This window comes from Pelmatolapia mariae, linkage group LG15, assembly GCF_036321145.2.
Source record: "Pelmatolapia mariae isolate MD_Pm_ZW linkage group LG15, Pm_UMD_F_2, whole genome shotgun sequence".
Taxonomy (NCBI): domain Eukaryota; kingdom Metazoa; phylum Chordata; class Actinopteri; order Cichliformes; family Cichlidae; genus Pelmatolapia; species Pelmatolapia mariae.
The window spans coordinates 2,195,165-2,212,573 of NC_086240.1; the positions used below are offsets into that span (position 1 = coordinate 2,195,165).

A 17,409-nucleotide genomic window follows, 5' to 3' on the forward strand; every position below is an offset into this window, starting at 1 on the left:
ATTGGTCCAAAAACCTCTCATGTTTAACTGTTTTCCACTCTTTCTTTTGGTCATTTTAGCCTTTTTGGCCAGGGTGAAGGGAGTATCTGCCATCAAACAAGAAGACAGCCGCATGTAACTACGACGGTGTTTGCTAGTTCACCTTACATGCATTAATTTAATAACGTGGTTAGCCTACTCAACGTAAATTACACATGAACAACATTAAGCTACTCACGCAGAGAAGAACGGCTGCTGCTGCCATCATCATCCTCATCATTTCTGCTACACTGGCAGGGCTAGGGGCCAGGACTCTACTCTTCGAGTTTTTGGGGGATGTTGCTAACTCCGGGTCCGATAACAGGCACCACACCCGCAGTAGATGTGCACGGTGTGAGGTCTCACAGCAAGCTATCAAATACGGTGCATTTCTCGGCTTTAAAAAAAACGCTATGCGTCACCAGGTGTTTCATCGGATTCGAGGTGTTACCTCCTTTGACAGTATCACAGTATCAGCTTAAAGCACTTGTTGCAGGCTGCTGAGTTTGCATCTTTTGCTGCGAAGTACAGCCAGACTTTTGACCGCTTCGCCTTGGGCATTTTTAATCTGTAGCTCTGCTCTAAAAGAACGTACGTACCTGGACCCGCCTACTATCCTCAGAAACGTAAAATGATTGGCTAGAATTGGCTCAGGAAAAAAAAAAAAGCACAGAAATAAAGCACCGAAATGTGCGCTGCTTTTCGGTCTGGTTACTACCGTTTATGTCAGACACCGGTACCCATCCCTAGTTTTCACAGACACTATTTAATTGGCTGATTTGCTGTTTACTCTCCCCTGACACACTCAGGCACATGACGTATTAAGAGTTATGTGCACACTGACGATGCATTCCTCCTATGCTAATTAAAAAGTTTAAGGTAATTAGCTGTACTGTGTTGCTAATCCCTGTAGTCAAACATGTGCAAAGTCACCGCGTGGCAGCTGCTGTCCTTTAAAGGACCTGTATAATGCTGATGCGTGTGAGGCTTTATTGACTTTCTTTAGTATCATTTGCATTTTCTATAGTCTGATAACTACAGCCACTTTCAGTTATTCCCAAAATTGCTGTATTCACACATGATGGGGTTTTTATTTTACCCTGGTACACAAAGTTTTATCACCTGTTGCAAGCATAATAATAAAATAGCCACCTATTAGGTTTATTCTCAGTGAAGCATGAAAGGTGGAGCAACACTGAGGCCACCCGTGCAGCAGTGTGGAATCAACCATATTGTCACATCCCACATGGCTCTTCCATTAGAGTGCGTATCAAACAGAGTGGATATGACAGTGGTATCAGTCACTCTCTGGGTGGTGTCGTGACTTGTTTAAAAAAAAAAGAGCTTTGACAAAGAGTCTTTGTGTGTCTACATCTGCCCATGGCTCTGCTGTCTCACTCACAAATGTATCTGTGCACTCTGAGACACACAAACAGGAACACACATTTCTTCAAAGCTGTTATTATCCATGTAGGCATATTGACATATTCATAATTCTTCTCCGTTTGAATAGTTTGTGTGTGTGATTGCGTTTGTGTGTCCGTAGCAAAGAATCAGTCTAAATGTGTATTTTCAGGTTAGTTTACTTGATGAAAATATAGAAATGTCCTTGTTTGTTCTACAGTGAAAAGTTTTCCAGGCTTCGTCCATGAAACACCCAGGCATTCTGTCTGCTGAGCCCATAATGAACGTGCATTAGCAGAGCCAGCTGACTTTCTCTTGGCTCGTTGCACACGCATTAGTTACACTTTACTAATAGTGGGTGCCATCATCTCTCGTTCCACCATATCCCAAAGGCGCTCTATCCCAAAGATAACTGTGGAGGCCATTTGAGTACAGTGAAGTCATTGCCATGTTCACAAAACCAGTTTAAGATGATCTGAGCTTTGTGACATGGTGATGGAACCAGCCATCAGAAGATGGGTACACTGTGGTCATAAAGGGATGGACATGGCTGTGGCATTTAAACAATACTCAGCTGGTACTGAGGGCCCTGAAGTGTGCCAAAAAATATCCCCCAAACCACTGTACCAGCGCCACCATCAGCGGCCTGAACTGTTATAAAGTAGAATGGATCAATACTCAATGCTGTTTACACCAAAGCAGAAATCGAGACTCATCAGACTTCTGTTTTTTTATTCTTCTGTTGTCCAACTCTAGGGAGTCTCTGTAAATTGTCTTCTGCTGTTTCAAGATTTCATGCGCTGTGCATTCAGAGATGCTCTTCTACATACTGATTGTAATGAATGGTTATTATTATAATTTCAAACAGGCTGATCTCTGACATCATGAAGGCATTTACACCCAGAGAACTGCCGCTCACTGGATATTTCCTCTTTTCGGACTATTCGCTGTAAACCCTAGTGATGACTGTGTGCGGAAATACCAGCAGTTTCTGAAATGCTCAGCCCAGACTGTCTGATACCAACAGTGATGCCGTGTTAAAAATAACTTAAATCACTTTTCTTCCTCATTCTGATGCTTGACTCTGTCTGCATATTTATAAGCACCGAGTTAGAGCTGATTGGCTAGTTAGTATTATTATTTAGCAAATAGACTGCTTCTCATATAGTACAATTCTAGTCTACCTAAAGCACACTCAAAGCTCTTTATGCAACATTCCTCATTCATTCATTCATACAAGCACTTTTTTCATACAAGCTCCAAAGTGCTTTCTTACGGAGCCCCGCAAGGGACATGGGAGAAAAAAAAATTAAGACGGACTTTTGCGAGATCTCGCAAAAGTCCGTCTTAATTTTTTTTCTCCCATGTCCCCTGCGGGTCTCCGTGCTTTCTATCTTGTATTCACACACATTCAAATTTTGATGGATGGATGGAATGGAGAGCTACTTAGGGTTAATATCCGGTCTTTAAGTCTGATGTCATTAGCCGTTTTTGGACCCAAACTCCGCTTCAGGTCCCAAAGTCAAACGAACACTGTGGCATCACTGAGAGTTACAAACTGTCTAAATTCTTTCATCTTTAATAAAATGATCAGCGTTGCTGCTTTACCAGGTGTAACAATTAAGTTTAACATCCAGGCATCCATGAAAACAGAATTTATTAAATTTAACAGAGTAAGAAGTTAGCAGGAAGTTAGCTCGCTAGTTTCCACCTAAACATGATATAGCATGATCTGACTGAGAGATTTGTGAAAAATTGAAACGTACAGCTCTGCTATCACTTCCAGCAGAAATGAAGACAGAAAACTAAACAGCAGTGACGTTTGTAGGGTTACTGAAGTTGGGCTAGCTGGTATATAATGATGTGCTACATGATCGCTAGCTACACAGCTATGTTAGCATAGCATAAACACAGTGAAGCTGGAGGATGAACACTAACTTTTTTCCACTCGATAAAAGTTAACGTGAGGGTTGGTTAGGTTAGGTTATGGTTATGGTTAGGGGCAAATGCAATCGCATGGCAGGATGCTGTAAACGGACCAAACTTCAGTCAGGAGAACAACTGAGATAATCCATCCACAATACGAGGTTAGTCATTAATATACTACTGCATGGGCTGGGCTGTAGTTACATCGTAAGGGTTTAAAAACTGAGCTTTGAAATGATTAGTGGTAATAAAAACCGAGAGAGGCCGACAGTGATCACTGACTGTTTTTAGGGGCTTGTTCAGATTAAATCGAGCAAGATACAAAGCATTACAACTTTTTAAAGACACAACTGCCTTATTAAACACAGAGTAGTTTGGGCCCGGAAGCAGGACTCATCATGTCATTACTTAAAGACCGGACAGTTGCATGCAAACAACCAACCTTCCAACTAATATCTAACCTGAGCGTTAACAAGCCTTTGCTAAGTGGTCAGTGCTAACTTTCTAAAGGACTAAATGGATCAACCTGTCATTTTTTGCAAACCTTTATTGTGTTTGTAAAAAAAAAAAAAAAAGGCTTTTTGGGTCAGTGTGCTCCCAGTTTTACCATTTTAAATTTTTGCACCCCCCCACTTCTCTGTGCTTTCACTCAGTCTGTGGTGAAGCTAAAATCAGGTGGCATTCAGTGGGGAAATTCAGCACAGTGGTCTGTGTCAGGACCACGGCTATTCTTTGAAGCAACCAGTGACACCCAAAAACCAACATGTACAATGGTAGATGTACCATATTAAATTTGGGGTATTTTCTTTATTTCAAAGAGAAGTAGACAGAAAAAAAACCTAAAATTGGCAGTTTGTGTTGTATTAATACTACGTGCAGGGATCTTACTTCCCTGGCAGGTTTGCATGGCTGTCATCTCATCAAGACAAAACTCAAGAGTATTCTCTCTCTGCTCTTCATCTTCGGTCATGAGACGCACTTAAAGCTGGGGCAGACAAAAACATCCATAATAACCTTTCAGCATATTGTAATTCAAGTGGTCTGAGAGTGAACTACACTCATGCACCCCCTCTTGGCTCTGTCGTCAAGCTGCAGAAAGTCTGTGAAAAAATACAGGTCTTTTCAGAACAAATCAGATGAGCTGTATAAAGAAGCTTGAAGAGAAAAAAATAACTCCCTAGATGCAACATGTACAGGATGTCTCCTTGGAGAGACTGAGATTTGAACCCCATGTGAAGTGGAGGGGAGGGGAGAGCTGCAGGAAAAGCCATGCCTATTTTAAAATACTGACATTTAAATGAATTCATGTCATCAACATTTCTGCTGAGCCTCTTCCACACGCTTTAAGTCACATGTACAGCAGGTACTATCAGAGGTGGAGCCCGGAGGATAACAACCCTGTAATTTCAGTGCAGAAAGCCAGACCATTATTGTAATACATGTTGAAGGGGAACATATCTTAATATGATCAAAATATGAGCTGCCAAAAAAAATTAAAGAGCACTTTGAAAGCTCATCAGATCTCAATGGGGGAAAATCATCCTGGATATAATTCCATGCTGTATGCGTGGCTAAATTTTGGATCCATAATATTCTCCTTAGAACCCAAACCACTGACAACCAGGCCTATTTCTGATCCTCCACAATGCTCACTGTATTTACACGGCTACCTCAGTTATTTTCCTCTGCCGAGGATACAGAGCCTGTCGTCTGTCAGCCGGGTTAGATAAAAACTATCAGGCCGAATTTCATGAAACCTGGCGAGGAGGTAAAACACTTTGGAGTTGCTGCAGATCACTTTTGGTTTTAAATTTGCAACACAAGGAATTGGCTTTGGCTCCTCGAATATTCTTCTAATTGTTTATTGCACTTGTCGTGTGGATCCAGACTAACAGAAAAAAGAAACAGCAAGCACCACTGAGCCAAAATTTAATAATGAGCCCTGGAACTACATGTTTTTACCTCATTTGTATCAGTACCAAACACCAGCAGGCCTGTGTCACAACAAAATATGAAAATGCCATAATTTTTACATTTGTGCTTGACTAATATGAAACAAACTCGGAGTAAACAGAAATCCTACATAATGGGGTTCAGTGCGGGCTCCTACTCTGATTCTGCAGAGGGCAGGTCTGCTCAGGGTTGTAACGAGGGTCTTTTGGGAGATTCTGTCTTTGTTGTTTCTATTTGTTGTTATAATGAATGGATGCGAGCCACTGAATAGTGTAACAACACGGCTGTGAAACATTTACCACGAATGCTGTGAGCGTAGAACTAAAATCTTTTTAGTCATGTTTTCCCTTCTTTTTGTACTTTCCAAACATGACACAGGGCTTTATGCAATGACTACTGTGAGACTCAAAAACAAGAAACACCACCTTTATTAAAGCTATTTCTCTGACAATAATACCTTTCACAGAGCATGGACCGGGCAGAGTCGTAGTAAGTATTGTGAAGTACTGCGGATGAGTGAAAGTTGCAGGTCTATGTGAAGCAGCACGTAGTGCATCAGGCTTTAAAGCTTAGATACAGGCTTTAGGCAGGCTTTTATTTATCACCATGGAAACTGGATCCCTCACAGGGGAACATTCCGGCACGCGGAGCCTGGTCCAGATGTGGAAATCCAGCACGCTATCGTACATCTTTCATCTAGCCAAGTTCTTGGCAAGAAGCTGGGCTGAGATGGTTTCTGTCTAAGCAGTAGCTGCTGGGGATCAGCCTTCATCCTCCAAATCAAAGCTTCTTCTTCCTTGGGGAGGCGGTGCTCAGTGTAAGTGTCATACTCTTTCTCGTGTGTCTTTTGTTTCCTTTAAAAGGATCTCGCGCTGCTTCCCCCTATCTGTCCACGCTAGTCTCTGCCAGGCGGTTGTTCATGATGCCCAGTGCACCCACCCCTCCCGAGAAGCCGTTCTGACGTGAACTGGAGCTGGACTGGCGCTGGTTCCCGACCGCCATCTCCGAAAGCTGCTTTTGCATAATGGCCAAGTTCACCTAGAGGAAGAGATTAAAAAAAAATCAGCACAAGAGGAAATGGAAACTGAAGAAAACTGGGGAAAGTGAAGTGGTACATTCAAGCTATAAAGTCTTGGCAAACAAACACAGATCAAACGGCAGCATCTGATCTCACAGGTGCATTAAAAAGATGACAGATGGTATTTCTTCTTCAGTGGGCTGCTTTAAGCAAACAAAGGTGAAAAGTATTGACACCAGTGTCAGTGATTTAACTTTTGCCACTCAGCAACTTTTACCTTTGACTTTTTTCTGCACAACAAAGAGCAGAAAATGCTGGAAATCATTTGATTCCTTCCATAAATGCAACAGGCTTGTTTTGTATATAATCAGGTGTAAATGTATCCACGGTCAGGACTTTATGGTTTTAAGGACTTTGCTTTCTCCATTCCCAGCTGCTTTATTTTGGAACACCTGAATTCAATGAATTGGATGGGTGAGTGAATACTCTTGGCAATACGGTGTATCTGCTGACTTTGGCAAACCTGGCACACGGTTCACCTCCATACTGTGTTGGGTGAATAAGTGCACCACAAACACTTGAAACACCACACACCTCTGACGCCCATTGCTTGCCATCTTGGCTTTATAGCAGAAATCAAGAGACCAATCAAAGGATACATTTTCAGCCAGTAGAAAGAGGATATATTGTGAGTGCGTATGCTAGCTCAGAGGTTAGAAAGCTGCAAATGTTTACAAAAATGTGGCCGCTCCTGCAGATGATCCAAACTGAGGCACAGTAGACTGTTTTGTTTGGCACATCATGGTTTATTATGAGGAGAATGAGAGGATGCCTGAGCAATGGAGAAGATGTGTACTGGTACCAGTTTACAAGAACAAGGATGATGGGAAGAGCTGTTGTAACTACAGAGGGATAAAACCGATCAGACACACCATGAAGATGTGTGAAATAGTTGTTGAAGCTACGCTGAGAAGGGAGGAGACAATCAGTGAGCTGCAGTATTGCTTTAATCTGAGAAAGAGCATATGCAATGTTTGCTTTGAGAGTGTTGATGGAGAAGTATAGAGGTCAGTAAAAACTTGACTCTGCCTCTGTGGAACTAGAGAAACTATATGACAGGTGCCAAAAGAGGAACTGTGGCATTGTATGAGGAAGTCAGGAGGTGCAGAGAAGTATGTGAGGGTGGTGCAGGACAAGAAAGTGGTGAGGTGGGAGTAACAAATGGATTCCATCAGCCCCTTGTTGTTTGCAGTGGTGATGGACAGACTGACAGATGAGGCCAGGCAGACATGGACTATAATGTTTGCAGATAACACTTTGATCTGTAGAGTAGGGAGCAGGTGGACGAGAGTATGGCGAGGTGGAGGTATGCTCCGGAGAAAAGAGGAATGAAGTAGAAGCAAGACAGAATACAAGACTGTGGATTAGAGGGAGACAGGTGGAAAGTTGAACATGGAAGGAGTAGAGATAGTGAAGGTAGATGAGTTTAAATGCCTGAGATCAACCATGGAAAGCAAGAGAGCGCAGGTAGGGTGGAGTGGGTGGAGACGAGTGTAGTGAGGCCTGCTGTCATGTATGGTTCACAGACGGTGGACAGTGTTCGTTCCTTGAAATATTCACCCCAAAGCAAAAGCTCGTTTGTGTTACCAACTACAAGTTACATCAGCCACCTCCTAATCTGGATACAAAATCGTCCTTTGAAATTTGGAAAAATGTTGCAAATGTATATATTTCTAGCTGAATTGCCACGGCTCAACCTCCCTTCTTGTTGCTTTGCTGTTAGTGAAAGCAACGCTTTGATGTGGAACAGGCAGACTTACATTAACATGCCTTAGACACACACACACACACACACACGCACACACACACACATCCCCCTTCCCACCCCTCGCTGCTGTCTCAGAGACCTCACAGTTTTTAAACACCCAGTTGTATCAGGTTAATAAGTACAGAGCTTTTGTAACTTAATGAGCTCGTGGAAGTCACGCCACCGGAGCTTTTGAACCCTCTAAACCATCAGATCTTTCTCCATGAATGAATATCCATCTGGGGTACAGTCTTATTATACCATCACTCTCTCCCTCGCCCGCTTCACCTTGTTTACCTCGACTCTTTCTCTTTTATCTCGTAGACTTTTCACAGCTACTCCAACTGCTCCAGCATCCACCATTTTAGCTAGCTGGGGAAAGCTACAGATAGACACCAGGGAACACAAACGCACTGTCCTCTTCCTGTTTTGGTTGCTCAATTAAGCCTTTGCTTTCCCCTGAGACTGGCACACAGTGGCAGACGGACTGTCATAATGAAAGCAGAGCTTACAGGGACTCTGCCCATTATTCTGCTGCAGGTTTATCATGCAAACAGCATTTCCACCTTAATAAAAAGTTAAAGCCTTTGGTAGTTCTAAGTTATTTTAACTGTGCAGTGGAAATTACTATAAAGTGTTTGTACTTGTAAAGAAGTTTATAAGTTTTGTTATAAGTTGCTGATTTCTGTGATATATCCCCCCCACCCCCTTTTTTCTCTCTGTTATTGTTGTATTAGCAGTACATAACATTCAAAGGTGGTCTCTCAGATTTAACAGGTGCTCCAGGGTCACATTTTCAGACTGAAATCAATTACCATCAATTATTCATAAATTATTATGTTTTACATAAAAAAGAAGCGTAGCACCACAAATAAACATGTGGTGCTTCAGAGGTTAGAAACCACGCTTCACACTAACAGGGAAATATCATCATTTGCAGTCAATTTTACCATCAACCAACACACAAACACATGAGTTCCTACGGCTTGATAAAAAGTATTCACACAGGTTTCTGATGTCATCAGTTTGTTCTGAGGCTGAATCAGACGATTAAACTCAGTTTCCTGAATTGTACAAAATTTCATTCAATTCTAACAATTCTAACACAACATAAAAAGTGAAACAAAGAACATAGAAGACAGTTAACTTATTCTTGGTTTCACAAAAATGTTGTGTCAGTTCAGCAGAATTAAACCATTTGGCCTTCTAATTTTCTCAGTCAGGACTTCCAGGACCTGTAAAATGATTTCTGATCCAGTGCAGAAGGGCGCACACTTTTGACATTTAATTGCAGCTCACACTGCTCATTAGTCTTGTCTAAATGGTGGAGTAGTAGATATGGAAATGTATGGACAACTGACACTCCTGAGGGGCCACAAGAGCTGCTGAATGAGCAATGCCGTGGTTGCGTAGCTGTTGATATTCAAAGAACTTTGACACTGCATATGCATGCAGCCCAGCAGTTCAGCAGCAAAACATAAGCCACTGAATATGAAGCATAAGCTTGTATCAAAATAGGAATTCTCCACCGTATTTTTTCACACATATGTACAGCGAATACAAATATTTTGATCAGTTTTAATAAAAACATATGTGCACAGGTAATCACGTGAAGGTTATGGCTCATAAAGAGATATCTGACAGCAGCAGGACAAAGGAGTTTTCCCTCCACTACTGACGTCAGTCATCAAATCAGATTACTCTTAGAATGAACTGCTTGCTTGTAAAGACAGGTGTGATTTCATTCATCAGGTGCAGAGTCACACGAGTGGTCAGTCTACTCTCACCTTGTTGGCTGCTAAGAAGTCCCTCATGGAAATCATTTCCCCAGACAACCTGCGTCCAGTGTCAGTCTCGCTCTCGTTAATGGCATCTGTCTCGATGGATGGGTCTCTGCGGGCACGGAGGTGGCCTGGGGCCACCACATTCCGACGGGGATGCCGGTGCGGGTGGTGACCCCTCCTAGGGAAACAGCAGCGACAGGGGGCCTCCAGCCTCCTCAGCAGCCAGTTGAGGACCTGCTTGATGACGATGGAGATGACGTTGAAGAGGGAGTAGATGCAGCAGACGCCGGTCAGGATGAAGAAGAAGTTGCCCAGCCTGTATGCAACGGTAGCGTGGCCTTCGTAGGCGACTCGCTGACTGCTAACCATATCGCCAAACCCAATGGTGCTGAAGGCTACAAAGCAGAAGTAAAGCGAGTCCAGGTAGCCCCAACCCTCCGCTGCGGAGTACATCAGCGAGGCGCAGCAAGACACCAAAACGGCTGCCGCTCCTAAAATGAGCATAACGCAGTAGACTGAGGGCTTCCAGCCTGCAAGTTCCTCCCCGGCTCCACTTGCTCTGTTTCCCTCAGAGACTTGACGTCCGTTTTGTGGCAGCACAGCCTTGTTATGATGTCTTTCGTAGCACGACTTAAGGACAAAGGCAATGACGGTGATGACACGCTCCAGGAAGAGGTTGAAGAACAGGATGGTAGCTGCACAGCCGAGCAGGCCATAAAACATCAGGAAGACTTTTCCTCCAATGGTGGCCGGGGTTGTCATCCCAAACCCTGACGTTCACACACAGAGAAATAGATCACGTAGTCAGAGTAAATTTACACAGTGTTACTGCTATCATTATAAGACAAAACATAAATGTCAATAGCAGTGGAAGCTCACATTTAATGGTCTTTACCCTCTCTAGTACTAAGCCTATGTTATGTCCAGCTGTGGTCTCTGTGAGAACCAGCTGGGACCATCACTACAACCGAACACTCTCAGTGTTGTGATGTGAGGTTTGTAGCTACACTGACAAAGAGTGTAGTGGTAGAAGTCTGCCTTCAGTGCTTTTTAGCAGAAAGACCTTCTGACAAAAGCCTTTTAAAATAGACTAACAGAAGCCAGAGGTGATATAAAGACCAATAGAGTCTGATCTAACTTGCAAGCTTTTCACCTAATGTCCTCCAGGATAGTCTCCCCCACTCCCTTAAGGTGAATGTTGATGGATGTTACACTATTGTTACTTTTAGACACCATTATCTTTAGGAAAAGATAATGGTTTGATGTGATAAGATTACTTTATGGTCACTCTTAGAGGAAAATCATCCTCATCATCATCAGCAACCAAAATCAAGACAGAAACCTTAAAAGAATTTGGTTTGAATGCACATTTTCACAAACATCAAGCTTCTTTTTTTTTCTTTTTACCAAAAGCGTTGATGACAAACTACTAAGCTGTGGCTTGTCGCATCTGTGGACTCTCGATTTTACTTTTCATGTCTGCAACGATGCTCGGAGCTATGCTTGCCCACTTTGAAGTCTGCCACCTGACTGGGGAGCATGTGTAGTTGGGGTATTGTAATCTAAACTCTGTATGGTCAGACCTGTGAGGTCATCCACACAGACCCTGACACTCTCCATCTGATAACAAAATTTGGACCGAAGATAAATCACGGACACGAAAAGTGTAACTGAGACTAAACAGGAATGACTGCTTTGCTGTCATGCTGCCGGCTGTGTTAGCAGAGTATAATCAAGGCTTCATACCACACGTCTACTTCATGAAACTAGTTTAAAACTGTATGAGGCTATTTTGTTTTCTTCCTTACACTCGCAAAGCAGCATCATGCTTTCACGTACACTGTCGCTACATTGTGCTACATGTAAAAAAGGGCAACTGACATTGTCAGAGGAAAAAATGATTAATGAGAGTTGTTGAACTTTAAATCCTCAGCTTGTACGGATCATCTTTGAATGAAAGGACAGATTAAAAGAGTTCTCGTACATTAAAACGTCACCTTCACTTGAAAATGCGAGTCCTGCCCATAACTTCTGGGGTTTTTTCTTACATACAAGCAAACTAGAGAAAAGTGGCTACCAACCTGCAGCTGCTTTAGCTTTTAAATCAAGCTCTCTTCCTATCTGCCATCAACAAAGACGGCCAATTACAACTCTCTTCTCCTACTAAGTGAAAAATGTGCTCATGCAACTGCTTTCTTCCACAGGGTTGCCATTGGTGACATGCTCACCCTCTCTCGCTTTGTCTCTCTGTGCAGCAACACTCAGTTTGATGGCCGAGGTGCTCCAGTCTCACATTTCACTGTATTTTTTTCCACACTATTTTGGCAAATGAAAGACGCAGTGGAGACACCCCACGCCTCAGGTGTAGCTTTTTTTTCTCCATATTTTTAAAGGTCAAACAGATTTTGCAGATTTTTATTCCAACAGGATCTGAAAATGTTTTTCTGTGACTGACTTTGTCTCTTCTGAACTGGCAGATAAAGAAAATGGGAGTCAGAACATGAGGTCTTTCAGCTGCACCACTCTCACTGATGTCTTTTCATCCCTCATTTAACACTAAAAGCTCATGAAGTGCTGTCTGTCTCTCTGCTCCTCCTCTTCTTCTTCTTCTTCTTGACCAATTGTTGAAAAATTGAACTCTGGCTTTTATTTTAGAGTAGAAACGTCATAGTTACACACGCTCGTGTGACAAATTTATTGTTTAACAATATGATAGTCCTTTTTACTAGAAAAACAAAGTTAAACATGACTGTATCCACTCTCAGGAAAAACACATGGTGCAGCATGACTAACTGCCTCCATGCCAGAGGCAGGCGTCTTGTGGAGGGTTTGATTGCCTTCACATTCAGAAAGGATCTCAAGGTGCTAATTGAAACAGAGATTTCATCCAAATGCAACAATAAAGCCAAATGGCCTGGATTTTATAGATGTGTTTTTCTTTCCACTTGTTTTGTAAATTTGATGTTGATGAGTTCCGTGAACAAGATATGCCTCAAAGAAAAAAGGTAAAATTGCAGCGCCATTACAGCGCTCTCAGGACACAGTCGGGGTTATTTGGGGTTGCACTCTGCAAACATATACAGCTAAAGTTTGTCTTTTTTGGGATGTGTGATTATTTGCTTCTTGATCAATAATAATCATTAAATAATAACTGGATTGTGTCTTTACAGGACGTAGGCAGCATGAAACAACCCTTTAGCTTAGTTGGCAAGTTTTTTTTTCACAAATAGAAAAACAGAAATGTAAAAAGGTGTTTTTATCAGACCATAGGATCGTTATGAATGTGTTTTAGTGATGTATACCAGTGTTACTGCAGATGATAAAATATGACACAGTCCTACAGTGAAGCCACTAATTTGTGGGAGTCCTGCCACAGTGGAGTCCGACATCACAGCACTTCTAAAGTTGAGCAGAAATATCACTGATACGGTTGTAAATTTGACTCGGGATTCAAATTTAAACTGCGATTGGATGTTTGCTACATTATTAAGCCTTGAGTTACTCAGCTGTAACGGCCTCCTTTCTGGATACAGTTGTTTTTTCTTACCCAGTTTTTAATGTGTTGTACTCACAAATTGTTCATAATGTTTATGCTCTTTTTTCCCTTTTTTTTTTTTTTACAGTTGCCCCTGAAATAGACAGTCTAAAGCACCTCATAAGCTTGTTTAATATAGATTTGAAACTGTCATCTAGTTTTCCATCAAGTAATAGATCCGCTGTCTTAAATGTCGCAGTGATGCTTTAAATTTGACAGTTAACCAGTCAACAGACGACATTATTACATATCTGTATAACTCAAATACTCAGATGAAATTGAAGATAAGGGATTTTTTTCACTAGTCTACTCAGTGAAGTCGACCTCTAAACATAATGAATTATACTTGGTTTCCTCAGCACACATACGAGATGCCTTTGAAATAGACTTCTTGTGCCTACGCATACACTCAGGCTGCTGTTCTTTGATAATCGAGACACATTCATCCAAGCTGTGATACACACAGTGCTCTCAGAGAAGATGCAAAATGATGATGTGTTCCTAATGGGGCTTTCCCTGGCAAACACTGAGAGGTGATTGTTAGATGAAAATAAAGATGAAGAGGGACTGATGAAACTGGGGAAGAATGAATTATAACAATATGATTGTTTTGAAGTGGCTGGACACAGCGATTAATATCCCATCAAATTACTTTAAGGTCATTTGTAAGATCAGAGATCGTCTCTTATTACTTATAACATGATCAAAGATGCTATTTCCCCCTGCGCTTGTATCATGAATAACTGTGAAGTCATACCTCAAAAAGACAATCCTGTTTTGTTTTTTTAATCCTTAGAAGCTAAACTAAGGTGGGATTAAATGTCTGTTTAAATAAAGCTGTTGTGCACTGTCAGAGGGAAAAGTGCATAACGGCTGACACTCGAGTAGAGGAAAGTATGGTTTCAGGTCTGTTTTTGAGGCACTTTCACTCTGAAAACCCAAAAAATTAAGCTGTATAAGGAGAACACTTCTATATAAAATATGTTCAGCTCATTTAAACTGCCATGGACAAGCCAGTTACAGTCATTACAAACAAATGAACTCCAATGAGGTTGTTATAATGGCTCCAACCATGACCTGTCCATAACATTAATCAGAATCAGAATCAGAATACTTTATTGATCCCTAGGGGAAATTATTTAAAAAATCTGAAAAGACTTAAAAAGTACAAAAAAAGGATCAGTAGTACGCCTGCTGTGTAGAACGGTGTTACAGTGATGGCTGTGTTTTTGTCTGCCTCACTGACACTAAAGACTTGAATGCTCTCAAACGGTCATGGACACAGCCAGTCCTGAAATGGAGAAATAACAGTCAAGGACAAATCTCTGAAGTAGGCATTAAAAGGTTTGTGTGTGTGAGAGAGGGTGTGTGTAGTTCTGTTGAACCCACTGAACCACACTGTAAGCACTGAGTCAACTCTCTAAACTGATGCTGAAGTGGATCTGCCTACTTTTCAGTAAAGATTGCTATTTGGCCTGTAAAAAGTTTGATTAAACTGAACCTGGCCAGTCTTTACATTCCCGGGAGAAAGGAATGTAAAGTGATGAAGAGACGCATTGATGTGGGAGTTTGCTATTTGCATCCATCAAAAGCACAGAGAGTCACGAAACAAAAACCCAGAAACTGATTATGTAAAAGAACGAAAAAAAGTGATGTATCTGACTGAGTTTGCAGAGGCCAGCATCTTCATCTCACCGATGGTTGACACCACAGTTCCTACGAAGTAAAAAGCGCCCGTGAAGTCCCATCGAGGTCTGATTGCGTCCACGCGGATCCCCGCCACGTTCGCCTCCTCGTAGTTCCTCAGGAAGTTATTCAGCTCTTTCTTACTCAGGTTGTACTTCTGGCTGAAATGTTCGAACCTCTGCGCCCAGCGCTCCTTCGCTTCTCTCTCCTTTGGGTGTTCCAGCGCAGAGAAGACGGCGGCCCCGCACAGGAGATAGACAACGATGAACAGCGCCAGCAGCAGGAACCGCGCGTTATCCTCGTTTATCGGACCGGAGCCGCAGCAGCAGCCGCTCCTGCATGCCATTATGCCGCCGTTGACTCCGTGGTGCCGCTGCAGTGAGGGACCCGTAGCATGGTGGTGCTCTCGAACACAACGCGCAGTCCTCGGAGGGGACGCTCACATGACAGCCGGTTAAAGCAGAAAGATGCGTTTTTAAATTGTTGAATCAGGTCTTGCAGTCCTTCCTGAGTTTGGCATCGTGCTCGCGAGCTTCTGTTTGCAGCCCGGGTCCGGAGTGCTCAGCCCGGCGCGTGCTCAAATGACTTCATGTCCTGTGGCTGCACTCTGCAGCGGGTTGCTAAGATGTTCAGAGAAGAGGAGAGATGCGCGCGGCAACCTGTGGATGCAGAGAATCGTGCTGTTGCGCTCTCTACCGCTGCCTCTCCAGACAAAGTCCCCACCCCGGAGCGCACCTTTTACGCATCACGGATCGGCCACTTACATGTGCGTAAACTTAAAACAGCTGTCCGTTCAGTTTGCACGGTGAGAGCAAACACTCACAATGAGCCCCGATGTCACCTGTCATGTTCCACCCGATCCGTAACTTTGGAGGTTTGATTCTGACAATATAGAGCGTGTTTGCATAGTGAAATCAATCACTTGACCTTTCCGAATTCTGACGGGGGATTCATGCTCCCGCACATGCTTACCCGGGGACGATGTGAGCAAATGTCACAGCGGAACGACGGTCCGAAATAAATAATTCAGGATCACAGGGACAACAAAGGAGCTATTTCTGTAAAATTGGGAATTCAACAAAATGATGACGAGTCGAGGCCGTTTCAGAACCACGGACAGAGCAGCATCGCTCCCTGAATGCCTCGATCTTAACTTTTAACATGCGCGGCAACTAAGAGGTGCTTAGAATTAATGTTGTTTGGAGGGTTTGGTGACTTACATAATTGTGTGTGTGTGTGTGTGTGTGTGTGTGTGTGTGTGATTTTTTTTGTGCATTCTGAATACTTTTGTGCACTGATGATATACTACAGCCTTATCACGATTCTGTTGCTTTCAGTGATTTTTTTTTAAATATTAGAAAACATTCTGAACACCTGAAATAAAACAAACAGAACTGAATATTATGTACTTGAATCTTTACCGTGTACATGCACGACTCACAGCATCATTACGCGCTGTTAGTTTTGGATCCATAACACACAGCAAATTATTGATGTTTCACAGGCAGTTATTTGGAGATTAGTGTTGACAAGGGGTTCTACACTCATAGAAGCTGATATGGATCTGAAATCGACAAGTGATAAATAAGTACTTAGGTCACTGAGACAGAATATGAATTGCAATTCTTCACACTCAGGGTTGAAACTATAACACAGATTGTTGGGCCGTGTTTTCTATTGACAAATACTTTACCATCCATCTGTTTTCTTTTTTGTTTTTAACCACTTATCCCGTAGCATCCTAAGGCGCCTGGAACCTATCACAGCTATTACTGGATGAGGGGTACACCTCAGACTGATCGCCGGTCCATCACAGGGATAACACGGAGAGACTGACAACCATTTACACTCACAAATTAACCTAGCATGCATGACTGTGGGAGAGAACCCACACAGCACAGGGGGTAGCATGCAAACTCCACACAGAAAGCCTATACTATACTGCACTACACTAAAATATAGTCGGGCATATTATACTGTACAACACTAACACTGCCCGCATCAGTAAAGGTAAATGTTAAGGTCAGTGCTTTGACATCAGTAACAACAAGCATACATACAGAGATTCCTTTCTTTAGTAGTTACATCAAACCACTAAAGAAGGAAAACTGATACAAGGACGAGACACTTAAAGAAAGCTGAGCTAAAATCTGTGGGAGAATGCAACAGCAGCAAAGATTGTGTTAGAAGTATAAATTCCAGGGAGGCAACATCAGCAAAACCTTTAAGTTTTAAAAACAGATTTCCAAGATAACAGCAACAACAACATAAGCACCTG

At 42.5% G+C, this 17,409-nt stretch overlaps 1 protein-coding gene across 1 annotated transcript; it reads right to left on the bottom strand.

Moving 5' to 3' along the window:
• Nucleotides 1-5,789: 5,789 nt before the first annotated feature.
• Nucleotides 5,790-15,477, bottom strand: kcnk13b (potassium channel, subfamily K, member 13b). The gene is made up of 3 exons (XM_063495990.1): nt 15,141-15,477; nt 9,914-10,680; nt 5,790-6,339 (listed from the first exon to the last, which is right to left on the bottom strand). The coding sequence occupies exons 1-3, from the start codon at nt 15,475-15,477 to the stop codon at nt 6,184-6,186; spliced, it is 1,260 nt and encodes a 419-aa protein (XP_063352060.1). The 3' UTR covers nt 5,790-6,183.
• Between the last annotated feature and the right edge of the window lie 1,932 nt (nt 15,478-17,409).

Bases quoted from the DNA above. Each gene is read 5' to 3' on its own strand.
- kcnk13b (XM_063495990.1), bottom strand. From the start codon at position 15,477: ATGGCATGCAGGAGCGGCTGCTGCTGCGGCTCCGGTCCGATAAACGAG. The intron at 10,681-15,140 runs GTGAGATGAAGA...TGTGAACGTCAG, and splicing joins AACTGTGGTGTCAACCATCG to GGTTTGGGATGACAACCCCG. The intron at 6,340-9,913 runs GTGAGAGTAGAC...CTCTTCCTCTAG, and splicing joins ACTTCTTAGCAGCCAACAAG to GTGAACTTGGCCATTATGCA.